Here is a 27,813-nt window from a genome sequence, read left to right on the forward strand (position 1 = left end):
CATTTCAATAGCACACAGCACAGCAAGTTCCACAAAGCCTCCAACAGGAGAACCTTAGAACCTTGCAATGGATCCCACAGTGAAGCAAGCTGTGCCCATCCCACCTCATAGTTTTCTCTAGGTTACATTCATTCATCATAGGTATCCTTCATTCATCACTCTAACTCTAAGACATGAGTTCTCAAGACAACCACAGCATCACTAATTCTTGTCTTAAGACAGGGCCCATGGACTTCCCAATGAATCCCACCTTCCTTGGGCAACTCTTCCCTCTGCTCAAGGGTGCATTAAAAATAAACCCCTGAGCCTTACTCCACCACTGCTGCAATCACTTTCATAAACATGCTACAGTTGTCTTCTTCCAAAGGAAGCAATGAAGATATAAGGGAAAAGATTCTAGTAGAAGTCCATACTGCCTTTCCTAACTTCTTAAGGACTCTAATGATAGAAACTAAAGGCAGAATTGTTGTTTCCACAAAGAGCCAAATATTTGAAGTCCCAGATGTCATGTTCTGTCCCATCTCTTCCTAGGAAAATAAAAGAGGACAGGCACCAAAAAATAATCCAGTCCTAATACCAACATGGTCTGCAGTCAGCAAAGACATTAAGTCAATACAAAGGGACTGGGGGATTGTTACCACCACAAGGAGTTTTGTATTTGTGCACCAAGCTCACACCGAAACCCTACACGCAATGAAGTAAGAAAGTTGCCTGCAAAGCTGTAACCTTGGGCACCTCTCACTGAAACCGGCAGTGATTTCATTCGAGGGTACAACTCCTGCCCAACGAGGCAACACTCAGCTGCGGATGGTAAATGCTCTGCCGTCCATAATAGCTTAAGATTGCTGCTTCGACGCACACCAACAAATTGTGAAATCACGAGAGGACATGGCGTGAGATGGAAATGTCGAATTAATATCCTCTAACACCCCCTGCCATGAGAGAGCGGGGGCAGAGCCGCGCTACATGGAGGAACTACCCACGGGGCGGGAGAAAATTAACAGAGAGGTGAAAAGGCGGGAGAGGAGAGAACGAGAGACGAGCAAGGAAGCAGCACTGACCGTGTCGAGGAGAGCGGAGGGCTCCGGCTGCGCGTCCTTGGCCGCGGCGCCGGGCGGCGGCGGAGGGAAATTGGGGCTGAAAACCATGAGGTCGCTCTTGGCCGCGCCGTCCGCCACGCACAGGCTGCGGCTGTGGCGCTGCGAGTACGACCAGCTGCCCACTTCGCTGGCGCACACCAGCGTCGTGGGCCCGGGCCCCGAGAGCACGGCCGCCCGCGGCGCCCAGCGCGACGCCCCGTACAGCACCAGGGCCAGCAGGAACAGGCTGGACACGGCGCAGATCGCCACCACCAGCCACACGTTGGTCGCCGCGCTGGCCGCGCCGGCGCCGAGCTCCACGCCCGACGCCGACCGCGACCCCGACGCCGACCAGGACGACGAGGACGAGGAGGAGGAGAGCGACGATCCTGGGCCCGCGGCCAGCGCCGCTTCGGCCGCCTCGAGCAGCGACACGCTGAGCGTGGCCGTGGCCGAGCGCGCCGGCTCGCCGTGGTCGCGCACGACGATCAGCAGCCTCTGGCGAGGGCCGTCCGCCTCGTCCAGCGGCCGCGCCGTGCTCACCTCGCCGCTGTAGAGCCCCACGCGGAACGGGCCCTTGCCCCGCGGCTCCCACAGCTCGTAGCGCAGCCACGCGTTGTAGCCCGAGTCGGCGTCCACGGCGCGGATCTTCGCCACCACCTGGCCCGCCGGCGCCCCCCACGCCGCCCACGCCCACAGCGTGCCCGAGCCCGAGCCCGAGCCCGAGCCCGGCCCCGAGGACGCCTCGGCCGCCACGGCGCCCGCCTCCGCCGCCGAGCCCGCGGGCGGCAGCAGCAGCGCCGGCGCGTTGTCGTTCTCGTCCAGCACGAAGAGCTGCACCGTGGCGTTGCCGCACAGCGGCGGCTCCCCCGCGTCCACCGCGCGCACCTCGAACTGCAGCACCTGCAGCTCCTCGTAGTCCAAGGGCTGCAGCGCCCACAGCCGCCCGCTCTCCGCGTCCACCGACACGTAGCTCGACGCCGCACGCCACCCGCCGCCCACGGCCCCCGACGACCACGACGGAGCCGCGGCCCCGCCGCCCACGCCGCCCTCCCACACCGAGTAGCTCACGCGCCCGTTGCCCGCCTCGTCCGGGTCCCGCGCCCACAGCCGCGCCAGCTCCGCGCCCGCCGCGTTGTTCTCCCGCGCCAGCACCGTGTACACGGCCTGCGAGAACGCGGGCGCGTTGTCGTTCACGTCCGACACCGGCACCCGCAGCCCGCGGCTGGCGCGCAGCGCCGGCGCCCCGCCGTCCTCCGCACGCACCTCCACCTCGTACTCCGACACCCGCTCCCGGTCCAGCGCCTCGCGCAGCACCAGCGAGTACGAGCCCGCGAACGTCGCCTCCAGACCGAACGGCGACGCCGGCCACACCCAGCACCGCACGCGCCCGTTCGCCCCCGAGTCTCGGTCCGACACGCTCAGCAGGGCCACCACCGTCCCCACCGACGCGTCCTCCGACACCGGCACCGACAGCGACGTCACCCACACCTCCGGCGCGTTGTCGTTCACGTCCAGCACCTCCAGCACCACCTTGCAGTGACCCGACAGAGGAGGTGAACCCTTATCTGCTCCTTTAATGTGCAATTCGTATAAAGTCACGGTTTCGAAGTCCAGGGCACCTTTCAGTCTGATCTCTCCACTATTTGCATCGATACTGAATAAATCTCCTGCTGAGGGGGGAACAATAGTAACAATAGCATATAAAATTTCACCATAGATTCCTTTGTCCGCATCCGTGGCGTTCACCTGTGCTACAAAAGTCCCCACTAAAGCGTCCTCGGGCAAAAGTACGTTATATGCAGACTGGTTGAACTGGGGTGCGTTGTCATTCACATCCAGCACCGAGATCAGCAGCTCCATTGTCCCCGTCAGAGACGGCCGGCCCCCGTCACTCGCCGTCAGCACCAACCGGTGCACGGGAATCGTCTCCCGGTCCAGAGATTTCGTGAGTATCAGAAACAGTGACTTACTGCGAGAGTTACTGTTTTCTTCCTCTATTCTAAAATGCTCGCTGGGGCTGAGTGTGTAGGAGAGCTGTGCGTTCGCTCCGATATCCGCATCCGACGCGCCCTCCAGCGGGAAACGAGACCCCGGCAGGGTGGTGAATTCCGCGATGCTGAGGTTTTTTCGGGCGGCGGGGAAGACGGGGGCATTGTCGTTGATGTCGGTGACCTCCAGCTGCACATGGAAGACGCGCAGCGGCCGCTCCAGCAGCACCTCCAGGCGCAGCGCGCACGGCGCGCTCTTGCCGCACAGCTCCTCCCGGTCGAGCCGCGAGCTCACCAGCAGCGCGCCGCTCGCCCCGCTCACCTCCACGCTCGCCCGCCGGCCCTGCGCCACCAGCCGCAGCCGCCGCGCCTCCGCCTCGCCCGCCTCCAGCCCCAGGTCCTGCGCCAGACGGCCCACCACCGTGCCGGCCTTGGCTTCCTCCGGCACCGAGTACCGCACCTGCCCGCCCGCCAGCGCCCAGGCCGCCTGCAGCACCAGCACCCGCAGCACCGCACCACAACGCTCGCCCATCCCTGCACGCACCGCCGCCGCTGCTCTCGCTCCACCCGCCGCCGCCGCCGCTGTGGCTCTGGCTGCCGGCCCCGGCACGGGCCCCGCACGGCTCCCCGCCGCCGCCCGGACGCACCGGCTCTGCTGCCCGGCCCGCGCCGCCCCCCCGCGCTCACAGCCGGGCTCTCCGCCGCACCGGGGCGGAGCCGCCCACGCGCCGTTCCTGAGCCTGCAGCGACACCGTGCGCTGCTCCGCCGCCTCACGCCAGCCGCAACCTCAGCCGCGCTGACTTTCCCCACCGTGTCTATTTTCTGGTGAGTCTTGTTGTCGTGCTCCTCTTCTTTCCCCTTACATCTTCGTCTTTCTTTCTATGTTAGCCTTTATTTCCTCTTTCTTCACTTCCTTTTTCGTTTCTCCTTCTTTCTGCATTTTCGGGTTTTTTTGGTTTTGTTTCGATTTCATTTCTTCATTTTCTTTGTACTCTTTTCTCTTTCTTCCTTGTCTGTCTTCTTTATGGTCCTTGTTATGCCACTCCTCATTCTTTCCACTCCTTTTCCGTCTCCTTCCACTCTCCTTTGTTCTTTAGCCGCACAGTTCGTCAGTTTTCTCTGGCGCCGCGGACACCATCAACTGCGGCACCATCAGCGCTAATTACAGAGTCCCATTGCTAGAGAGCTGTGCTGCTCTAACCAAGGGTGTTAGGAACCAACTCCCTTCCAAGGATAACGATAAGGTCGGGGCGTGCTGCTCTGCTCTTTTACTGCCTCTTTTGCATTTCCATTCTGTCATTCATCTCTTACTTTCATTCTGGCTTCATTTTTATTTACGCGGGTTCATTACTATTAGTAGTAGTAGCAGGAGGAGGAGGAGGAGGAGGAGTAGCAGTAGTAGTAGCAGTAGTAGTATGCTGTTTATTTTCTGCACTTCTATCTCCTCTGTTTCCCTTCTCTTTTCTTGTTCTTTCTCTACAACTTTTCGTTCCTGCCTCTCCTAGACTCTCCTCATCTGTTTTCAGCTTGTCTCTTCTGATTTTTTTTTCCTTCACTAAAATAGTTTCGAAATTCTTGCAATATACTTTGGGAATATATCCCTTCTTCTTTTACCTGACTCTTTGATGTACCTCTTTGCTTTTTGTTTGGTTTATTTTGTTTGTTTCTTTTAATTCTTTCTACATTCTTCCTCCTTTCTTGGCGTTGCCTCCCCTTCTCATCTAATGCCATACTTTATATCTTCTGGACATTCTGTCCTTCAACAAAATATTTTAAAAATACCTACAGCACCCCTGCCACCAACCACAGACATGCCCTTGGGCCAGAATCGCATTTCTCTTCCCTACACCTCCTCTCCATGTGCAGACGGAGAAACCCACTTACTGTCCATGCACCTGCAGCTTCCCCTCCCTCCAGGAAAAAGGCCACAAATCTTCAGCCTCCCGTGTTCTCAAGGGCCCAGCAATAACACAGCAAGGCAGTCAGATGGCAAAGAACAGCTCTGCCACATCAAAACACATCCACCGCTCTGACACAGAAACTGAAGCACAGCTATTGGGACATCTGTGCACACAGGCCTCAAAGAGTTCAAACAAACCAGGGAATTTGCTCATTCAGGAACTCAAACCTATCACAGCCCAACACCACAAACTTTCTTAGAGACTTTAAAAAGCTCTGCGCAACCCCAGCTCCTGAGGACTCATCATGAGCCTCAGTCCTTCCTGACTCACTCTCCGCTTGCATGTTCCACGTTCTTCTCTTCCTTTCTGGCAGGCACTCACTGCCTAGACAACACACCGAGAACCTCGCTATCTGTGAGGCCCCACAGAAAATCTCTCACTCACCGTAGAATGATCCACTTGTCAAACAAGAGCCACGAAGGTAACGTCACAACAAGGTCACTAAGAACACTCCCTTGACCTTCTACACATCTGTTTAGTGAAACCAGTGCTGGTCCCTCCTCCATTCCCTCTTGCTGTCACCCACTCAGGCTGTGCCAGGAAGCATCAGAAAAGGAATGAGAGCCGGTAACAGCTGCTTTGTTGGTCCAAGAGGGTGAACATTCTGCTGATTCGACAAAAAGATGACACAACTCGACAGGAACTAAAGTACACCGGTCTCAAGAACATCCACGTTTGGCGAACGACTTACCTCTTCTGAACTGCTTCCTTCTTCAGAAAAGAAATATTTTCCGAGCAGGGGGATTAGTTTTAAAGGACACTCGCCCTTAAAACTATCAGTGTACCTGGGGTAGCTGGACAGAAAGAAAAAATCACTTATGTTCCACAAAAACTTGACGGCATGCAATGCCCGTGAGGCACTTCCCTCGCTGGGGAACAAGGAAGCAGACCTGTAAGCTACAGAAATTCTCTCAAAGCAAAACTTAGAAGAGAGGAATCGACATCCCCCACACTGATGGGGAACAGCCCAAATATCTGCCACGTTGCCAATGAGAGACAGGAAATGAACACAACCGCAAACAAACCCAGCAAAACAAAAGCATGTGCAGTTTGGCAGAGAAGAGGATAAAAGGAAACACCTCCCATTCTGCTGTTGTACTGAAATGCAAGTTTTGACGCCATCCTGAATACCAACAGCCGTCTAGCAAGACTAAGAGCAGAGGGGTAATGAGGGAAAGATACAGAGAAGGCTTGGCAGCATGACCCAAATTTCAAAAAGGTTCTCTTTGACCAACAACATCGCAAGTCAAACCCAAGTAGTTAAAGGCACGCGGGACAGGTGTCTTCACAAGCAGCAATACCAGAAAGAACAGCAGTGCTCTAAGATGTGCAGAACTTCTGGGTGTCCTGAGAGGATCCCAGGAGAGCAGCACTGTGTGCTGGAACCACTCCTGAAGTACTCTACCATAATCCTGTATTTTGCACTCTGGCAACTGGAATCTCCACAGCTAAACAGACACCCTCCATTTCATCCCCAAAGATGTATTCAAAAACTCCCCTTGCCCCACGTCTGGCACAAAAAATACGCAGAGTTCTGCAAATGCATTCTGTGATTCTTTGACTTTTCCCGCGTGATAGGATGCTTTGTGAGTTTTCAGCATTTTCAAGTACAAACCAAGTTCTCAAAGGTTCTGCAATTAGAGTAATGAACAATACAGGTCCCAGTCCCCACTGAGCCTCTCCTTCAAGAGACCACAACAAGAGATAAAGCGCCAATCCATTCAAAATGACAACTGGGTGGAAGAATTTCTACAATCCAAGACCGGAGCTGGGCTGCTCTGTAGATGTGAAGGTTTGGTGTGTACATCCAGACACCAGAACGAGCCGTGTGCGGTAACAGGACACACCATCTCTACCCAGACTGACCGTGCAAGAGCACAAGCAGGAGAAGAAAAGCACAGCAAGATTACACCCGCCCCCTCAACTGCCCTTAAAAATCCTCTCTGAAGACGAGCACAGATCCACCGGGGCAAGAGCTGTGGAAGCTGGGACGAACACGCTACAGTACACATGGAAAGCAGTTTGTAGTGCTACCCTCCCACAACAACACTCCCAAAAGAGCAGCAAAAGTGTTCATCAGTGTGCACGTTACCCACTCTTTTCCAACACTTTCCACATGCCAGGCCAGAGGCAGCCAAGGAGCTGTCTCTGATGGGAGATATTCATAAGCACAAAGGACTCTGGCCATTTCAATACCACATGGCATCTCAAGATCCAGAACGCCTCCAACATCAGACTCTCGGAACTTGGGAAAGAATCCGGGGCAGAAACACTCCATACCAATCCTGCCTCCTGCTAGGCATGCTCCATTCCTCACTTTGTAACATTTATTCTCGAGAAAAAGCCATCATCTCCCATGCTTCTCTTCTTATGACATGGACCAAGGTCTTACAAATTATTTCCAGATCCCTCACACAAGGCATCCCACTGCTCCAGAACACCATCCCAGTGTTCACAATGACTCTGTTGGACCAACCGAAACAAAGAAACTACTCTCTGCCAAATGAAAATACATTAAAGCACAAGTCGGAATCGTCAGTTGTCCCCACAACTCTAGCTGAGGAAAACGACACAGGATGAGGACAGAGAAGAAAACCACAGGTGATACCAACAAGGTCATCACTCTGCAGAAGGCAATAAGCCACGACACAGTGCCTGGGGGTCTCTTTCCAGCAGAGCCTCGTTCTTTTGCACTCCTACAACGAGCTCGGGTGGAAACGCTACATACCAGCCAACAAGACGGCTGTCAGCAGAAATGAAACCTTAGGGAAGTGATTTCACATTAGGGGAAAACAATCCGTGTCCACACCAGCAAATCTCAGCTGCGGACCGTAATACCACATGCGTGGAGCTATACCTTTATTTCTCCCAAGTATTCCCCGCCCACCAGCAGGAGTTCTGGAGTTCGTGCAAGGACATAGCGGCAGGGGGAACGGTGCTCGTGACTTAAATAATCATTTGTTAAGGAACACACCGCCCTCTGGAATCGGCAATTCGGATTGGAAGCCATCAGAGACTGCTCAGGGAACATAACAGAAGGGGCAGAAGAGGAAAAAAACAAGTAGACATGAGCAGAGGAAGCAGCACTGACCGTGTCGAGGAGAGCGGAGGGCTCCGGCTGCGTGTCCTTGGCCGCGGCGCCGGGCGGCGGCGGAGGGAAATTGGGGCTGAAAACCATGAGGTCGCTCTTGGCCGCGCCGTCCGCCACGCACAGGCTGCGGCTGTGGCGCTGCGAGTACGACCAGCTGCCCACTTCGCTGGCGCACACCAGCGTCGTGGGCCCGGGCCCCGAGAGCACGGCCGCCCGCGGCGCCCAGCGCGACGCCCCGTACAGCACCAGGGCCAGCAGGAACAGGCTGGACACGGCGCAGATCGCCACCACCAGCCACACGTTGGTCGCCGCGCTGGCCGCGCCGGCGCCGAGCTCCACGCCCGACGCCGACCGCGACCCCGACGCCGACCAGGACGACGAGGACGAGGAGGAGGAGAGCGACGATCCCGGGCCCGCGGCCAGCGCCGCCTCGGCCGCCTCGAGCAGCGACACGCTGAGCGTGGCCGTGGCCGAGCGCGCCGGCTCGCCGTGGTCGCGCACGACGATCAGCAGCCTCTGGCGAGGGCCGTCCGCCTCGTCCAGCGGCCGCGCCGTGCTCACCTCGCCGCTGTAGAGCCCCACGCGGAACGGGCCCTTGCCCCGCGGCTCCCACAGCTCGTAGCGCAGCCACGCGTTGTAGCCCGAGTCGGCGTCCACGGCGCGGATCTTCGCCACCACCTGGCCCGCCGGCGCCCCCCACGCCGCCCACGCCCACAGCGTGCCCGAGCCCGAGCCCGAGCCCGAGCCCGGCCCCGAGGACGCCTCGGCCGCCACGGCGCCCGCCTCCGCCGCCGAGCCCGCGGGCGGCAGCAGCAGCGCCGGCGCGTTGTCGTTCTCGTCCAGCACGAAGAGCTGCACCGTGGCGTTGCCGCACAGCGGCGGCTCCCCCGCGTCCACCGCGCGCACCTCGAACTGCAGCACCTGCAGCTCCTCGTAGTCCAAGGGCTGCAGCGCCCACAGCCGCCCGCTCTCCGCGTCCACCGACACGTAGCTCGACGCCGCACGCCACCCGCCGCCCACGGCCCCCGACGACCACGACGGAGCCGCGGCCCCGCCGCCCACGCCGCCCTCCCACACCGAGTAGCTCACGCGCCCGTTGCCCGCCTCGTCCGGGTCCCGCGCCCACAGCCGCGCCAGCTCCGCGCCCGCCGCGTTGTTCTCCCGCGCCAGCACCGTGTACACGGCCTGCGAGAACGCGGGCGCGTTGTCGTTCACGTCCGACACCGGCACCCGCAGCCCGCGGCTGGCGCGCAGCGCCGGCGCCCCGCCGTCCTCCGCACGCACCTCCACCTCGTACTCCGACACCCGCTCCCGGTCCAGCGCCTCGCGCAGCACCAGCGAGTACGAGCCCGCGAACGTCGCCTCCAGACCGAACGGCGACGCCGGCCACACCCAGCACCGCACGCGCCCGTTCGCCCCCGAGTCTCGGTCCGACACGCTCAGCAGGGCCACCACCGTCCCCACCGACGCGTCCTCCGACACCGGCACCGACAGCGACGTCACCCACACCTCCGGCGCGTTGTCGTTCACGTCCAGCACCTCCAGCACCACCTTGCAGTGACCCGACAGCGGAGGCGTCCCTTTATCAGTCGCGTCCACTTGCAGGCGATACAGACTAACATTCTCATAGTCCAAGTTACCCAGAAGACGGATCTCTCCGCTCTTTCTGTCAATTCTGAAAATGTCTCTTCCATCCTGCGGGGACACGATCTGGACCGAATAGGAAATATTACTGTTCGACCCCTCATCCAAATCCGTGGCATTTACTTTGACCACCAAAGTGCCTCGTTCGGCGTTTTCGGGCAGCTGTACTTTGTACACGGACTGGTTGAATTGCGGCATGTTGTCATTCACATCCAGCACCGAGATCAGCAGCTCCATTGTCCCCGTCAGAGACGGCCGGCCCCCGTCACTCGCCGTCAGCACCAACCGGTGCACGGGAATCGTCTCCCGATCCAGAGATCTCCTGAGCACCAAGAATAAGGACTCAGCGTCCTCCTCGGTTTTTTGTAAATCCAGCGAGAAGTGCTCGCTGGGACTGAGCGTGTAGGAGAGCTGCGCATTCGCTCCGATATCCGCATCCGACGCGCCCTCCAGCGGGAAACGAGACCCAGGAGGCGAATTCTCTGATAAGCTGAGGTTTTTTCGGGCGGCGGGGAAGACGGGGGCATTGTCGTTGATGTCGGTGACCTCCAGCTGCACATGGAAGACGCGCAGCGGCCGCTCCAGCAGCACCTCCAGGCGCAGCGCGCACGGCGCGCTCTTGCCGCACAGCTCCTCCCGGTCGAGCCGCGAGCTCACCAGCAGCGCGCCGCTCGCCCCGCTCACCTCCACGCTCGCCCGCCGGCCCTGCGCCACCAGCCGCAGCCGCCGCGCCTCCGCCTCGCCCGCCTCCAGCCCCAGGTCCTGCGCCAGACGGCCCACCACCGTGCCGGCCTTGGCTTCCTCCGGCACCGAGTACCGCACCTGCCCGCCCGCCAGCGCCCAGGCCGCCTGCAGCACCAGCACCCGCAGCACCGCACCACAACGCTCGCCCATCCCTGCACGCACCGCCGCCGCTGCTCTCGCTCCACCCGCCGCCGCCGCCGCTGCGGCTCTGGCTGCCGGCCCCGGCACGGGCCCCGCACGGCTCCCCGCCGCCGCCCGGACGCACCGGCTCTGCTGCCCGGCCCGCGCCGCCCCCCCGCGCTCACAGCCGGGCTCTCCGCCGCACCGGGGCGGAGCCGCCCACACGCCGTTCCTGAGCCTGCAGCGACACCGTGCGCTGCTCCGCCGCCTCACGCCAGCCGCCACACTGCCTCTGCCTCCGCTCCGTAGTTTTTCTCTTCTAAACTTGATCGTCTTTCATTTCATTTTGCCCTTATTTTCTTTCTTTTGTTTCCTTTTCCTTACCCTTTCTGTTAATTTCCAAAAAGTCTCTGGAGGCAGACAGCAGACAAATCATGTCGGATCCGCCAATTCCTCTTAGATGACTTCAGTGTCAGACAAGAGAATATTCTAATGGACCCAGAAGCTCTTCACAACCAGCTTCACCCAGCGATTAGAGGTAAGTCCGTCGCGTGCTGCTCATCTCCTTTGCGGTTGATTCGTTTCTCTTCTTTGTCATCCTTTGCTCCTAATTACCTCCTTCAGACCATCTCATGTTTTTATCTTCTCTCACTTCTTTTATATCCTCCTTTCTTGCTCTCCACCCTTCCTGCACCCTGTGAGAGCATCTGTGCCAAACCAGTAAACTCGTCTGTCCGTCCATCCTTCCTCTCTGGAATCCTTCCTTCTCGTCCCTCTCCTTACGCACACACACTCTGCTCTTCTCTCCTGTTCTCTCTTTCATCTCCTTTGTCTCATTAATCAATGTATTGTTCCACGTGATTACATCACCCTCCCCATGAAGCACCAACACGCCACGGGTAGCAGTTCCCGTTCCTCTCTGCTCTCGTCTTTCATCTCTCCAGTCAAGGAACAAACTTCCTGCTCACTTCAAGTCTCTGCCGGGCTGACAGAGCGCTCTTGCACCTCAACGTCTGGAAGGAAACCACGCTCTGCAGACCCCATCCTCTCAAGGGAGAGAATTCACAGCCCTCTGAAACACTGGCCAAATCCCGAGGTACCCGGACATTACTGCAAACAGACTTCACTAAGCACAGACAACCCAGGGCAATCGTTACTCCAGGGATTCAAACACACCACGGATCAGCAACCAATTCCTCATGAACGCTGAATAATTACGGAACAACCACAGCTCCAAACACTCTTCATACACCTCGATGAAGAACCATTCTTCAGGCCTCATTTGGCACCTGTATGATGAATGTACATTTCTGCCGTCATGTTCCAGGCAGGCCAGCACAGTCAGAAACACACAGCGAGATTGTCCATCCCCAGGGGCATTACAGCCCGTGGAATGCCTCTGTGCAGCCTGATCCACAGGGTAAAGGCAACAAAGTCATTGTATCTCTGTCGTTTTCTCTGGCAATGCACGCCCGACTCCCACCACATCCACTCTGAGAAATGGTTTGGGGTCCCTTCTGCATCCGTGCTTCTGTTATTTGCCCCTACTCTGTCTGGACAAAGAAGACAGAAAGGAGAGGAGGCAGTGGCACACTGCTGATCCAGGAAAGCAATCATAGAATTTCTGACACTGGAAGGCACCCAGAAGGATCATCCAGCTGAACTCCAAATCCAGGCACGTTTGGTCAATCCAAAATGAAGAATCCATGGCCAAAGACATATCAAGGTACAACTGTCATTCAGACTCATCTTTAGGGAACAGCAACTTACCTCAAGCATCCCTGCCTCCTTCTTCAGAAAAGATTTACATTCAAGGCAGGGAATTGGTTCTGAAGTCTGTTTTCCTTCAATGTTATCAGTAATTTCAGGGGAAGAGGAACACGGGGAAATGACCCACATTCTGCAAAAGCCTCTAAATCACTGAACAGAGCACAGTGCACTTCAAACACTTGTATCACATGCCAAGTAGGAAAGACCTGGCAAATCCAAGGACATTCTCCCAGCGTCAACCTCAGCTTAGAAGATTGGAAAATCCATCCCTCATACTGATGGTCAGCTGCTGGAGACTCTCCTACCTGACAGCGGCCAAAATTCAGCAGTCTGCATTTCATTCGCTGTTACCAACACATTGCCAATGCAAAATAAGAAAAAAAAAAACAAACCCGAGGTTTCTGGTAAAATGAGAGAAGAAAACTAGAAGATCGCATTCCATCATATCAAAATGCCACGTCTGGCAACATCTTGATTATGGACAGAATTTTCTCCACTCACTCTCTAGACAAGAGCATGAATGTAAACAAGGTGAGCTTCAGAGAAGGGTAATCGAGCAAGACTGAAATTTCAAAAAGCTCCTATTTAGCCAACACCATATTTTCAAAAGCAAGTGCTCTGAGATGGGTAAGGATGATGTCCTCACATCTGGCAGGAAGGGCATGGAGAATACCAAGGATAGACAGCACTTCAGAAGGACCTGAGAGGATCCCAGGCATGCAACCCCAAGGAACGGGTGACTTCATAAGGTTCCCCAGTGGAATCCTCCACCCCAAGCTCTGGGAAATCAATCTCCAGCTGAGCAGCTGGAGCTTTCTTGCCCAATGACAGAGCTTGTGCCACACAGCATCTCCAGTTCCTCCCTACAGAAACTTCCCCACTCAGAGTCACCCTCTCCATGATGGAGGGCCCAAGCAATACTCCATGCCACTCGGAGGATTGCAGCTGCAGCAGCCAAACTGCCCCACCACAACAGCTTGGCCCAGCAATAAAACCCACTCTGAGCACGATCCAGGCCTTCACACATCCCACCCTTCCTTCACAATTGGCACAAACAACTTATGAAGGGATGCAAAACCACAGAACTTCTGCCAGGCCCTGTGAAATTCACACTAAATGCTCTGTGCTTTTTCAGCAGTCTCAGATGGAAATGATGTGTTCTCACCACAGAAGCACACATGAGAGATGTTTAAAATTCTGGGATCAGAGTGACACCTCTGATCCCGGTGCAGATTGATTTGGTTTTGAGAGAACCACACCAAATGCTGAAGCACAAGCATGGTCACAGTATCCACTGTAGGGGAGAATTTCTACAATGATATCAGGGCTGCTCTGGAAGGTTTGCTGTGGTTGTGCAGGCATCACGGTTGAGCATGACCAGGGGTTGATCACCCCATTTCTAAAGAGGCTGATCATCCAAATGCTCAGGTCAGAGAAATGTGGCACACACAGATTATACCCTCCTCCTCAGCACATCCTCCTCCAAATCCCACTTGACAAAGAGATAGGAACAGTCAAATTCATATCAAGAGATGAGGAAATTGCTATCGATGTGCATCCCTACACAGGAACTGCAGCAAGCTCAAGTCCTACCCTCCCACATTGCATTTCTCAAAGAGGGAAGTGATTCATGGAACAAAATTCATCATCGCATTTCCTCTTTCCATCACATATTGTACAATAATGATGTAACAGCACAAATTACTTCCTGTGGAGGGAGATCTTCATCACCCCAGAGGACTCTGTGGCCATTTCTATAGCACACAGCACAGCAAGTTCCACAAAGCCTCCAACAGGAGAACCTTAGAACCTTGCAATGGATCCCACAGTGAAGCAAACTGTGCCCATCCCACCTCATAGTTTTCTCTAGGTTACATTCATTCATCATAGGTATCCTTCATTCATCACTCTAACTCTAAGACATGAGTTCTCAAGACAACCACAGCATCACTAATTCTTGTCTTAAGACAGGGCCCATGGACTTCCCAATGAATCCCACCTTCCTTGGGCAACTCTTCCCTCTGCTCAAGGGTGCATAAAAAATAAACCCCTGAGCCTTACTCCACCACTGCTGCAATCACTTTCATAAACATGCTACAGTTGTCTTCTTCCAAAGGAAGCAAAGAAGATATAAGGGAAAAGATTCTAGTAGAAGTCCATACTGCCTTTCCTAATTTCTTAAGGACTCTAATGATAGAAACTAAAGGCAGAATTGTTGTTTCCACAAAGAGCCAAATATTTGAAGTCCCAGATGTCATGTTCTGTCCCATCTCTTCCTAGGAAAATAAAAGAGGACAGGCACCAAAAAATAATCCAGTCCTAATACCAACATGGTCTGCAGTCAGCAAAGGCATTAAGTCAATACAAAGGGACTGGGGGATTGTTACCACCACAAGGAGTTTTGTATTCGTGCACCAAGCTCACACCGAAACCCTACACGCAATGAAGTAAGAAAGTTGCCTGCAAAGCTGTAACCTTGGGCACCTCTCACTGAAACCGGCAGTGATTTCATTCGAGGGTACAACTCCTGCCCAACGAGGCAACACTCAGCTGCGGATGGTAAATGCTCTGCCGTCCATAATAGCTTAAGATTGCTGCTTCCACGCACACCAACAAATTGTGAAATCACGAGAGGACATGGCGTGAGATGGAAATGTCCAATTAATATCCTCTAACACCCCCTGCCATGAGAGAGCAGGGGCAGAGCCGCGCTACATGGAGGAACTACCCACGGGGCGGGAGAAAATTAACAGAGAAATGAAAAGGCGGGGGAGGAGAGAACGAGAGACGAGCAAGGAAGCAGCACTGACCGTGTCGAGGAGAGCGGAGGGCTCCGGCTGCGTGTCCTTGGCCGCGGCGCCGGGCGGCGGCGGAGGGAAATTGGGGCTGAAAACCATGAGGTCGCTCTTGGCCGCGCCGTCCGCCACGCACAGGCTGCGGCTGTGGCGCTGCGAGTACGACCAGCTGCCCACTTCGCTGGCGCACACCAGCGTCGTGGGCCCGGGCCCCGAGAGCACGGCCGCCCGCGGCGCCCAGCGCGACGCCCCGTACAGCACCAGGGCCAGCAGGAACAGGCTGGACACGGCGCAGATCGCCACCACCAGCCACACGTTGGTCGCCGCGCTGGCCGCGCCGGCGCCGAGCTCCACGCCCGACGCCGACCGCGACCCCGACGCCGACCAGGACGACGAGGACGAGGAGGAGGAGAGCGACGATCCCGGGCCCGCGGCCAGCGCCGCCTCGGCCGCCTCGAGCAGCGACACGCTGAGCGTGGCCGTGGCCGAGCGCGCCGGCTCGCCGTGGTCGCGCACGACGATCAGCAGCCTCTGGCGAGGGCCGTCCGCCTCGTCCAGCGGCCGCGCCGTGCTCACCTCGCCGCTGTAGAGCCCCACGCGGAACGGGCCCTTGCCCCGCGGCTCCCACAGCTCGTAGCGCAGCCACGCGTTGTAGCCCGAGTCGGCGTCCACGGCGCGGATCTTCGCCACCACCTGGCCCGCCGGCGCCCCCCACGCCGCCCACGCCCACAGCGTGCCCGAGCCCGAGCCCGAGCCCGGCCCCGAGGACGCCTCGGCCGCCACGGCGCCCGCCTCCGCCGCCGAGCCCGCGGGCGGCAGCAGCAGCGCCGGCGCGTTGTCGTTCTCGTCCAGCACGAAGAGCTGCACCGTGGCGTTGCCGCACAGCGGCGGCTCCCCCGCGTCCACCGCGCGCACCTCGAACTGCAGCACCTGCAGCTCCTCGTAGTCCAAGGGCTGCAGCGCCCACAGCCGCCCGCTCTCCGCGTCCACCGACACGTAGCTCGACGCCGCACGCCACCCGCCGCCCACGGCCCCCGACGACCACGACGGAGCCGCGGCCCCGCCGCCCACGCCGCCCTCCCACACCGAGTAGCTCACGCGCCCGTTGCCCGCCTCGTCCGGGTCCCGCGCCCACAGCCGCGCCAGCTCCGCGCCCGCCGCGTTGTTCTCCCGCGCCAGCACCGTGTACACGGCCTGCGAGAACGCGGGCGCGTTGTCGTTCACGTCCGACACCGGCACCCGCAGCCCGCGGCTGGCGCGCAGCGCCGGCGCCCCGCCGTCCTCCGCACGCACCTCCACCTCGTACTCCGACACCCGCTCCCGGTCCAGCGCCTCGCGCAGCACCAGCGAGTACGAGCCCGCGAACGTCGCCTCCAGACCGAACGGCGACGCCGGCCACACCCAGCACCGCACGCGCCCGTTCGCCCCCGAGTCTCGGTCCGACACGCTCAGCAGGGCCACCACCGTCCCCACCGACGCGTCCTCCGACACCGGCACCGACAGCGACGTCACCCACACCTCCGGCGCGTTGTCGTTCACGTCCAGCACCTCCAGCACCACCTTGCAGTGACCCGACAGCGGAGGCGTCCCTTTATCAGTCGCGTCCACTTGCAGGCGATACAGACTAAAATCCTCATAGTCCAAGTTACCCAGAAGACGGATCTCTCCGCTCTTTCTGTCAATTCTGAAAATGTCTCTTCCATCCTGCGGGGACACGATCTGGACCGAATAGGAAATATTACTGTTCGACCCCTCATCCAAATCCGTGGCATTAAGTTTGATCACCAAAGAGCCTCGTTCTGCGTTTTCGGGCAGCTGCACTTTGTACACGGACTGGTTGAACTGGGGCGCGTTGTCGTTCGCATCCAGCACCGAGATCAGCAGCTCCATTGTCCCTGACAGAGACGGCCGGCCCCCGTCACTCGCCGTCAGCACCAACCGGTGAACGGGAATCGTCTCCCGGTCCAGAGATTTCGTGAGCACCAGGAATAAGGACTCAGCGTCCTCCTCGGTTTTTTGTAAATCCAGAGAGAAATGCTCGCTGGGGCTGAGTGTGTAGGAGAGCTGCGCGTTCGCTCCAATATCCGCATCCGACGCGCCCTCCAGAGGGAAACGAGACCCTGGCAGGGTGGTGAATTCCGCGATGCTGAGGTTTTTTCGGGCGGCGGGGAAGACGGGGGCATTGTCGTTGATGTCGGTGACCTCCAGCTGCACATGGAAGACGCGCAGCGGCCGCTCCAGCAGCACCTCCAGGCGCAGCGCGCACGGCGCGCTCTTGCCGCACAGCTCCTCCCGGTCGAGCCGCGAGCTCACCAGCAGCGCGCCGCTCGCCCCGCTCACCTCCACGCTCGCCCGCCGGCCCTGCGCCACCAGCCGCAGCCGCCGCGCCTCCGCCTCGCCCGCCTCCAGCCCCAGGTCCTGCGCCAGACGGCCCACCACCGTGCCGGCCTTGGCTTCCTCCGGCACCGAGTACCGCACCTGCCCGCCCGCCAGCGCCCAGGCCGCCTGCAGCACCAGCACCCGCAGCACCGCACCACAACGCTCGCCCATCCCTGCACGCACCGCCGCCGCTGCTCTCGCTCCACCCGCCGCCGCCGCCGCTGTGGCTCTGGCTGCCGGCCCCGGCACGGGCCCCGCACGGCTCCCCGCCGCCGCCCGGACGCACCGGCTCTGCTGCCCGGCCCGCGCCGCCCCCCCGCGCTCACAGCCGGGCTCTCCGCCGCACCGGGGCGGAGCCGCCCACACGCCGTTCCTGAGCCTGCAGCGACACCGTGCGCTGCTCCGCCGCCTCACGCCAGCCGCCACACTGCCTCTGCCTCCGCTCCGTCATGGCTGTTTCCTCCGCTTTTGCTCTTCCAACCGTGATCGTCTTTCATTTAATTCTTCCGTTATTTCCTTTCTCTTCTCTACCGTTTTCTTTAGCCGTTCTTGTAACTCGCAAGAAGCCTCCGGCGCCACACAGCAGTGAAAACAAGTCGCATCCACCCATTCTCCTTACGTGGCTTTAGCGTTAGACCAGAAAATGTTGTAATCGAGGCAGAAGCTCTTCACAACCAGCTTCACCCAGCGATTAGAGGTAAGTCCGTCGCGTGCTGCTCATCTCCTTTGCGGTTGTTTCGTTTCTCCTCTTTGTCATCTTCTCCTCCTAATTACCTCCTTCAGACCATCTCATGTCTTTCTCTTCTATCACTTCTTTTATATCCTCCTTTCTTGCGCTCCACCCTTCCTGCACCCTGTGAGAGCATCTGTGCCAAACCAGTAAACTCGTCTGTCCGTCCATCCTTCCTCTCTCGAATCCTTCCTTCTCGTCCCTCTCCTTACGCACACACACTCTGCTCTTCTCTCCTGTTCTCTCTTTCATCTCCTTTGTCTCATTAATCAATGTATTGTTCCACGTGATTACATCACCCTCCCCATGAAGCACCAACACGCCACGGGTAGCAGTTCCCGTTCCTCTCTGCTCTCGTCTTTCATCTCTCCAGTCAAGGAACAAACTTCCTGCTCACTTCAAGTCTGTGCCGGGCTGACAGAGCGCTCTTGCACCTCAACGTCTGGAAGGAAACCACGCTCTGCAGACCCCATCCTCTCAAGGGAGAGAATTCACAGCCCTCTGAAACACTGGACAAATCCCGAGGTACCCGGACATTACTGCAAACAGACTTCACTAAGCACAGACAACCCAGGGCAATCTTTACTCCAGGGATTCAAACACACCACGGCTCAGCAACCAATTCCTCATGAACGCTGAATAATTACGGAACAACCACAGCTCCAAACACTCTTCATACACCTCGATGAAGAACCATTCTTCAGGCCTCATTTGGCACCTGTATGATGAATGTACCTTTCTGCCTTCATGTTCCAGGCAGGCCAGCACAGTCAGAAACACACAGCGAGATTGTCCATCCCCAGGGGCATTACAGCCCGTGAAATGCCTCTGTGCAGCCTGATCCACAGGGTAAAGGCAACAAAGTCATTGTATCTCTGTCGTTTTCTCTGGCAACGCACGCCCGACTCCCACCACATCCACTCTGAGAAATGGTTTGGGGTCCCTTCTGCATCCGTGCTTCTGTTATTTGCCCCTACTCTGTCTGGACAAAGAAGACAGAAAGGAGAGGAGGCAGTGGCACACTGCTGATCCAGGAAAGCAAACATAGAATTTCTTACACTGGAAGGCACCCAGAAGGATCATCCAGCTGAACTCCAAATCCAGGCACGTTTGGTCAATCCAAAATGAAGAATCCATGGCCAAAGACATATCAAGGTACAACTGTCATTCAGACTCATCTTTAGGGAACAGCAACTTACCTCAAGCATCCCTGCCTCCTCCTTCAGAAAAGATTTACATTCAAGGCAGGGAATTGGTTCTGAAGTCTGTTTTCCTTCAATGTTATCAGTAATTTCAGGGGAAGAGGAACACGGGGAAATGACCCACATTCTGCAAAAGCCTCTAAATCACTGAACAGAGCACAGTGCACTTCAAACACTTGTATCACATGCCAAGTAGGAGAGACCTGGCAAATCCAAGGACATTCTCCCAGCGTCAACCTCAGCTTAGAAGATTGGAAAATCCATCCCTCATACTGATGGTCAGCTGCTGGAGACTCTCCTACCTGACAGCTGCCAAAATTCAGCAGTCTGCATTTCATTCGCTGTTACCAACACATTGCCAATGCAAAATAAAAAAAAAATAAAAAAACCACGAGGTTTCTGGTAAAAGGAGAGAAGAAAACTAGAAGATCGCATTCCATCATATCAAAATGCCACGTCTGGCAACATCTTGATTATGGACAGAATTTTCTCCACTCACTCTCTAGACAAGAGCATGAATGTAAACAAGGTGAGCTTCAGAGAAGGGTAATCGAGCAAGACTGAAATTTCAAAAAGCTCCTGTTTCGCCAACACCATATTTTCAAAAGCAAGTGCTCTGAGATGGGTATGGAAGATGTCCTCACTTCTGGCAGGAAGAGCATGGAGAATACCAAGGATAGACAGCACTTCAGAAGGACCTGAGAGGATCCCAGGCATGCAACCCCAAGGAACGGGTGACTTCACAAGGTTCCCCAGTGGAATCCTCCATCCCAAGCTCTGGGAAATCAATCTCCAGCTGAGCAGCTGGAGCTTTCTTGCCCAATGACAGAGCTTGTGCCACACAGCATCTCCAGTTCCTACCTACAGAAACTTCCCCACTCAGAGTCACCCTCTCCATGATGGAGGGCCCAAGCAATACTCCATGCCACTCGGAGGATTGCAGCTGCAGCAGCCAAACTGCCCCACCACAACAGCTTGGCCCAGCAATAAAACCCACTCTGAGCACGATCCAGGCCTTCACACATCCCACCCTTCCTTCACAATTGGCACAAACAACTTATGAAGGGATGCAAAACCACAGAACTTCTGCCAGGCCCTGTGAAATTCACACTAAATGCTCTGTGCTTTTTCAGCAGTCTCAGATGGAAATGATGTGTTCTCATCACAGAAGCACACATGAGAGATGTTTAAAATTCTGGGATCAGAGTGACACCTCTGATCCCGGTGCAGATTGATTTGGTTTTGAGAGAACCACACCAAATGCTGAAGCACAAGCATGGTCACAGTATCCACTGTAGGGGAGAATTTCTACAATGATATCAGGACTGCTCTGGAAGGTTTGCTGTGGTTGTGCAGGCATCACGGTTGAGCATGACCAGGGCTTGATCACCCCATTTCTAAAGAGGCTGATCATCCAAATGCTCAGGTCAGAGAAATGTGGCACACACAGATTATACCCTCCTCCTCAGCACATCCTCCTCCAAATCCCACTTGACAAAGAGATAGGAACAGTCAAATTCATATCAAGAGATGAGGAAATTGCTATCGATGTGCATCCCTACACAGGAACAGCAGCAAGCTCAAGTCCTACCCTCCCACATTGCATTTCTCAACATAAGGAGTTTCTCATTGAACAAAATTCAGTATCGCATTTCCTCTTTCCATCACATATTGTACAGTAATGATGTAACAGCACAAATTACTTCCTGTGGAAGGAGATCTTCATCACCCCAAAGGACTCTGTGGCCATTTCAATAGCACACAGCACCTCAAGTTCCACAAAGCCTCCAACCGGAGAACCTTAGAGCCTTGCAAAGGATCTCACACAGAAGCACTCTGTGCCCATCCTGTCTCAGTTCTCTCTAGGCATCCTCCAATCATCAGTTCTAAAGACAAGCACATTATCACTCAATCCTGTTTTAAGACATGACCCATGGCCTTCCCAATGAATCCCGCCTTCCCAATGAATCCCACCTTCCCTGGGCAACTCTTTTCTCTGCTCAAAGTCACATAAAAAAACCTAAAAGCCTGTGCCTTATTGCGCCAACGCCACAATTACTTCAATAAACACGCTGCAGTTTCCTTCTTGTAAAGGATGGAAAAAAATACAAGGAAATATGCAAGTAGAACTCCATACTACCTTTCCCTCTTTCTTAATGAGCCAGATGATAAAACCGAAATGCAGAATAGATGTTTCCTCAAAGAGCCAAATACGTGAAGTCTCAAGTGTAATTTTTCAGTCACACCTCTTACAAGGAAAATAAAACAGGACAGTTACCAAAAATAATCCAGGCCTAATACTAACGTGGTCTGCAGTCAGCAAAAGCATTAAGTCAATGCAATGGGACTGGGGGATTGTTACCACCACATCGTGTTTTGTATTCGTGCACCAAGCTCACACCGAAACCCTACACGCAATGAAGTAAGAAAGTTGCCTGCAAAGCTGTAACCTTGGGCACCTCTCACTGAAACCGGCAGTGATTTCATTCGAGGGTACAACTCCTGCCCAACGAGGCAACACTCAGCTGCGGATGGTAAATGCTCTGCCGTCCATAATAGCTTAAGATTGCTGCTTCGACGCACACCAACAAATTGTGAAATCACGAGAGGACATGGAGGTAGATGGAAATGTCCCTTTAATACCCCTAAACACTCGCTCCTCTGAGACTGAGAGGGCAGAGCCTCGCTACATGGAGGAACTACCCAGGGGGTGGGAGAAAATCAAGAGAGGAGAAAAGGGCGAGAAATGAGTAAGGCAGTAGCACTGACCGTGTCGAGGAGAGCGGAGGGCTCCGGCTGCGTGTCCTTGGCCGCGGCGCCGGGCGGCGGCGGAGGGAAATTGGGGCTGAAAACCATGAGGTCGCTCTTGGCCGCGCCGTCCGCCACGCACAGGCTGCGGCTGTGGCGCTGCGAGTACGACCAGCTGCCCACTTCGCTGGCGCACACCAGCGTCGTGGGCCCGGGCCCCGAGAGCACGGCCGCCCGCGGCGCCCAGCGCGACGCCCCGTACAGCACCAGGGCCAGCAGGAACAGGCTGGACACGGCGCAGATCGCCACCACCAGCCACACGTTGGTCGCCGCGCTGGCCGCGCCGGCGCCGAGCTCCACGCCCGACGCCGACCGCGACCCCGACGCCGACCAGGACGACGAGGACGAGGAGGAGGAGAGCGACGATCCCGGGCCCGCGGCCAGCGCCGCCTCGGCCGCCTCGAGCAGCGACACGCTGAGCGTGGCCGTGGCCGAGCGCGCCGGCTCGCCGTGGTCGCGCACGACGATCAGCAGCCTCTGGCGAGGGCCGTCCGCCTCGTCCAGCGGCCGCGCCGTGCTCACCTCGCCGCTGTAGAGCCCCACGCGGAACGGGCCCTTGCCCCGCGGCTCCCACAGCTCGTAGCGCAGCCACGCGTTGTAGCCCGAGTCGGCGTCCACGGCGCGGATCTTCGCCACCACCTGGCCCGCCGGCGCCCCCCACGCCGCCCACGCCCACAGCGTGCCCGAGCCCGAGCCCGAGCCCGAGCCCGAGCCCGAGCCCGAGCCCGGCCCCGAGGACGCCTCGGCCGCCACGGCGCCCGCCTCCGCCGCCGAGCCCGCGGGCGGCAGCAGCAGCGCCGGCGCGTTGTCGTTCTCGTCCAGCACGAAGAGCTGCACCGTGGCGTTGCCGCACAGCGGCGGCTCCCCCGCGTCCACCGCGCGCACCTCGAACTGCAGCACCTGCAGCTCCTCGTAGTCCAAGGGCTGCAGCGCCCACAGCCGCCCGCTCTCCGCGTCCACCGACACGTAGCTCGACGCCGCACGCCACCCGCCGCCCACGGCCCCCGACGACCACGACGGAGCCGCGGCCCCGCCGCCCACGCCGCCCTCCCACACCGAGTAGCTCACGCGCCCGTTGCCCGCCTCGTCCGGGTCCCGCGCCCACAGCCGCGCCAGCTCCGCGCCCGCCGCGTTGTTCTCCCGCGCCAGCACCGTGTACACGGCCTGCGAGAACGCGGGCGCGTTGTCGTTCACGTCCGACACCGGCACCCGCAGCCCGCGGCTGGCGCGCAGCGCCGGCGCCCCGCCGTCCTCCGCACGCACCTCCACCGCGTACTCCGACACCCGCTCCCGGTCCAGCGCCTCGCGCAGCACCAGCGAGTACGAGCCCGCGAACGTCGCCTCCAGACCGAACGGCGACGCCGGCCACACCCAGCACCGCACGCGCCCGTTCGCCCCCGAGTCTCGGTCCGACACGCTCAGCAGGGCCACCACCGTCCCCACCGACGCGTCCTCCGACACCGGCACCGACAGCGACGTCACCCACACCTCCGGCGCGTTGTCGTTCACGTCCAGCACCTCCAGCACCACCTTGCAGTGACCCGACAGCGACGGTGTCCCTTTATCTGTCGCCTTAACATTTATGTCGTATAAATTAAGTAACTCAAAGTCCAAGGAGTCCGTCAGTCTGATCTCCCCTGTGTGCTCCTCAATGCTGAATAAATCTGAGGCAGATGGAGGAACAATACTATCGATTTCATATGTCACATCTTTGTTACTTCCTTCGTCCATGTCTGTGGCGTTTAACCGTGCAATTAGCGTTCCTTGTATTGCGTCCTCGGACAAATGTACGTTATACACGGACTGGTTGAACTGCGGCGCGTTGTCGTTCGCATCCACGACCGAGATCAGCAGCTCCATTGTCCCTGACAGAGACGGCCGGCCCCCGTCACTCGCCGTCAGCACCAACCGGTGAACGGGAATCGTCTCGCGGTCCAGAGATTTCGTGAGTATCAGAAACAGAGACTTACTGCGAGAGTTACTGTTTTCTTCCTCAATTCTAAAATGCTCGCTGGAGCTCAGCATGTAGGAGAGCTGCGCATTCTCTCCGATATCCGCATCCGACGCGCCCTCCAGCGGGAAACGAGACCCCGGCACAGACAATTCCGCGATGCTGAGGTTTTTTTGGGCGGCGGGGAAGACGGGGGCATTGTCGTTGATGTCGGTGACCTCCAGCTGCACATGGAAGACGCGCAGCGGCCGCTCCAGCAGCACCTCCAGGCGCAGCGCGCACGGCGCGCTCTTGCCGCACAGCTCCTCCCGGTCGAGCCGCGAGCTCACCAGCAGCGCGCCGCTCGCCCCGCTCACCTCCACGCTCGCCCGCCGGCCCTGCGCCACCAGCCGCAGCCGCCGCGCCTCCGCCTCGCCCGCCTCCAGCCCCAGGTCCTGCGCCAGACGGCCCACCACCGTGCCGGCCTTGGCTTCCTCCGGCACCGAGTACCGCACCTGCCCGCCCGCCAGCGCCCAGGCCGCCTGCAGCACCAGCACCCGCAGCACCACACCACAACGCTCGCCCATCCCTGCACGCACCGCCGCCGCTGCTCTCGCTCCACCCGCCGCCGCCGCCGCTGTGGCTCTGGCTGCCGGCCCCGGCACGGGCCCCGCACGGCTCCCCGCCGCCGCCCGGACGCACCGGCTCTGCTGCCCGGCCCGCGCCGCCCCCCCGCGCTCACAGCCGGGCTCTCCGCCGCACCGGGGCGGAGCCGCCCACACGCCGTTCCTGAGCCTGCAGCGACACCGTGCGCTGCTCCGCCGCCTCACGCCAGCCGCCACACTGCCTCTGCCTCCGCTCCGTCATGGCTGTTTCCTCCGCTTTTGCTCTTCCAACCGTGATCGTCTTTCATTTTATTCTTCCGTTATTTCCTTTCTCTTCTCTACCGTTTTCTTTAGCCGTTCTTGTAACTCGCAAGAAGCCTCCGGCGCCACACAGCAGTGAAAACAAGTCGCATCCACCCATTCTCCTTACGTGGCTTTAGCGTTAGACCAGAAAATGTTGTAATCGAGTCAGAAGCTCTTCACAACCAGCTTCACCCAGCGATTAGAGGTAAGTCCGTCGCGTGCTGCTCATCTCCTTTGCGGTTGTTTCGTTTCTCCTCTTTGTCATCTTCTCCTCCTAATTACCTCCTTCAGACCATCTCATGTCTTTCTCTTCTATCACTTCTTTTATATCCTCCTTTCTTGCGCTCCACCCTTCCTGCACCCTGTGAGAGCATCTGTGCCAAACCAGTAAACTCGTCTGTCCGTCCATCCTTCCTCTCTGGAATCCTTCCTTCTCGTGCCTCTCCTTACGCACACACACTCTGCTCTTCTCTCCTGTTCTCTCTTTCATCTCCTTTGTCTCATTAATCAATGTATTGTTCCACGTGATTACATCACCCTCCCCATGAAGCACCAACACGCCACGGGTAGCAGTTCCCGTTCCTCTCTGCTCTCGTCTTTCATCTCTCCAGTCAAGGAACAAACTTCCTGCTCACTTCAAGTCTGTGCCGGGCTGACAGAGCGCTCTTGCACCTCAACGTCTGGAAGGAAACCACGCTCTGCAGACCCCATCCTCTCAAGGGAGAGAATTCACAGCCCTCTGAAACACTGGACAAATCCCGAGGTACCCGGACATTACTGCAAACAGACTTCACTAAGCACAAACAACCCAGGGCAATCTTTACTCCAGGGATTCAAACACACCACGGCTCAGCAACCAATTCCTCATGAACGCTGAATAATTACGGAACAACCACAGCTCCAAACACTCTTCATACACCTCGATGAAGAACCATTCTTCAGGCCTCATTTGGCACCTGTATGATGAATGTACCTTTCTGCCGTCATGTTCCAGGCAGGCCAGCACAGTCAGAAACACACAGCGAGATTGTCCATCCCCAGGGCCATTACAGCCCGTGGAATGCCTCTGTGCAGCCTGATCCACAGGGTAAAGGCAACAAAGTCATTGTATCTGTGTCGTTTTCTCTGGCAACACACGCCCGACTCCCAGCACATCCACTCTAAGAAATGGTTTGGGGTCCCTTCTGCATCCGTGCTTCTGTTATTTGCCCCTACTCTGTCTGGACAAAGAAGACAGAAAGGAGAGGAGGCAGTGGCACACTGCTGATCCAGGAAAGCAATCATAGAATTTCTTACACTGGAAGGCACCCAGAAGGATCATCCAGCTGAACTCCAAATCCAGGCACGTTTGGTCAATCCAAAATGAAGAATCCATGGCCAAAGACATATCAAGGTACAACTGTCATTCAGACTCATCTTTAGGGAACAGCAACTTACCTCAAGCATCCCTGCCTCCTCCTTCAGAAAAGATTTACATTCAAGGCAGGGAATTGGTTCTGAAGTCTGTTTTCCTTCAATGTTATCAGTAATTTCAGGGGAAGAGGAACACGGGGAAATGACCCACATTCTGCAAAAGCCTCTAAATCACTGAACAGAGCACAGTGCACTTCAAACACTTGTATCACATGCCAAGTAGGAGAGACCTGGCAAATCCAAGGACATTCTCCCAGCGTCAACCTCAGCTTAGAAGATTGGAAAATCCATCCCTCATACTGATGGTCAGCTGCTGGAGACTCTCCTACCTGACAGCGGCCAAAATTCAGCAGTCTGCATTTCATTCGCTGTTACCAACACATTGCCGATGCAAAATAAGAAAAAAAAAACAAACCCGAGGTTTCTGGTAAAAGGAGAGAAGAAAACTAGAAGATCGCATTCCATCATATCAAAATGCCACGTCTGGCAACATCTTGATTATGGACAGAATTTTCTCCACTCACTCTCAAGACAAGAGCATGAATGTAAACAAGGTGAGCTTCAGAGAAGGGTAATCGAGCAAGACTGAAATTTCAAAAAACTCCTGTTTAGCCAACACCATATTTTCAAAAGCAAGTGCTCTGAGATGGGTAAGGATGATGTCCTCACTTCTGGCAGGAAGAGCTTGGAGAATACCAAGGATAGACAGCACTTCAGAAGGACCTGAGAGGATCCCAGGCATGCAACCCCAAGGAACGGGTGACTTCACAAGGTTCCCCAGTGGAATCCTCCACCCCAAGCTCTGGGAAATCAATCTCCAGCTGAGCAGCTGGAGCTTTCTTGCCCAATGACAGAGCTTGTGCCACACAGCATCTCCAGTTCCTCCCTACAGAAACTTCCCCACTCAGAGTCACCCTCTCCATGATGGAGGGCCCAAGCAATACTCCATGCCACTCGGAGGATTGCAGCTGCAGCAGCCAAACTGCCCCACCACAACAGCTTGGCCCAGCAATAAAACCCACTCTGAGCACGATCCAGGCCTTCACACATCCCACCCTTCCTTCACAATTGGCACAAACAACTTATGAAGGGATGCAAAACCACAGAACTTCTGCCAGGCCCTGTGAAATTCACACTAAATGCTCTGTGCTTTTTCAGCAGTCTCAGATGGAAATGATGTGTTCTCATCACAGAAGCACACATGAGAGATGTTTAAAATTCTGGGATCAGAGTGACACCTCTGATCC

General features: G+C 56.9%; 4 protein-coding genes across 4 annotated transcripts; all 4 read right to left on the bottom strand.

Moving 5' to 3' along the window:
- Positions 1-962: 962 nt before the first annotated feature.
- On the bottom strand, positions 963-3,602 carry LOC134049815 (protocadherin alpha-13-like). Its single transcript, XM_062502489.1, has one exon. It carries the CDS (start codon positions 3,600-3,602, stop codon positions 963-965), a length of 2,640 nt encoding a protein of 879 aa, XP_062358473.1.
- A 151-nt stretch (positions 3,603-3,753) lies between these two features.
- LOC134049816 (protocadherin alpha-2-like) lies at positions 3,754-10,661 on the bottom strand. Its single transcript, XM_062502490.1, has 7 exons — positions 7,890-10,661; positions 7,546-7,656; positions 7,125-7,277; positions 6,689-6,714; positions 5,724-5,826; positions 5,303-5,356; positions 3,754-3,840 (listed from the first exon to the last, which is right to left on the bottom strand). The coding sequence occupies exons 1-7, from the start codon at positions 10,659-10,661 to the stop codon at positions 3,754-3,756; spliced, it is 3,306 nt and encodes a 1,101-aa protein (XP_062358474.1).
- A 4,451-nt stretch (positions 10,662-15,112) lies between these two features.
- Positions 15,113-17,746, bottom strand: LOC134049817 (protocadherin alpha-2-like). Its single transcript, XM_062502491.1, has one exon. The coding sequence runs from the start codon at positions 17,744-17,746 to the stop codon at positions 15,113-15,115; it is 2,634 nt and encodes an 877-aa protein (XP_062358475.1).
- Positions 17,747-22,228: 4,482 nt separating this feature from the next.
- LOC134049818 (protocadherin alpha-6-like) lies at positions 22,229-24,832 on the bottom strand. Its single transcript, XM_062502492.1, has one exon. The coding sequence runs from the start codon at positions 24,830-24,832 to the stop codon at positions 22,229-22,231; it is 2,604 nt and encodes an 867-aa protein (XP_062358476.1).
- Between the last annotated feature and the right edge of the window lie 2,981 nt (positions 24,833-27,813).

This window comes from Cinclus cinclus, chromosome 14, assembly GCF_963662255.1.
Source record: "Cinclus cinclus chromosome 14, bCinCin1.1, whole genome shotgun sequence".
Lineage (NCBI taxonomy): Eukaryota > Metazoa > Chordata > Aves > Passeriformes > Cinclidae > Cinclus > Cinclus cinclus.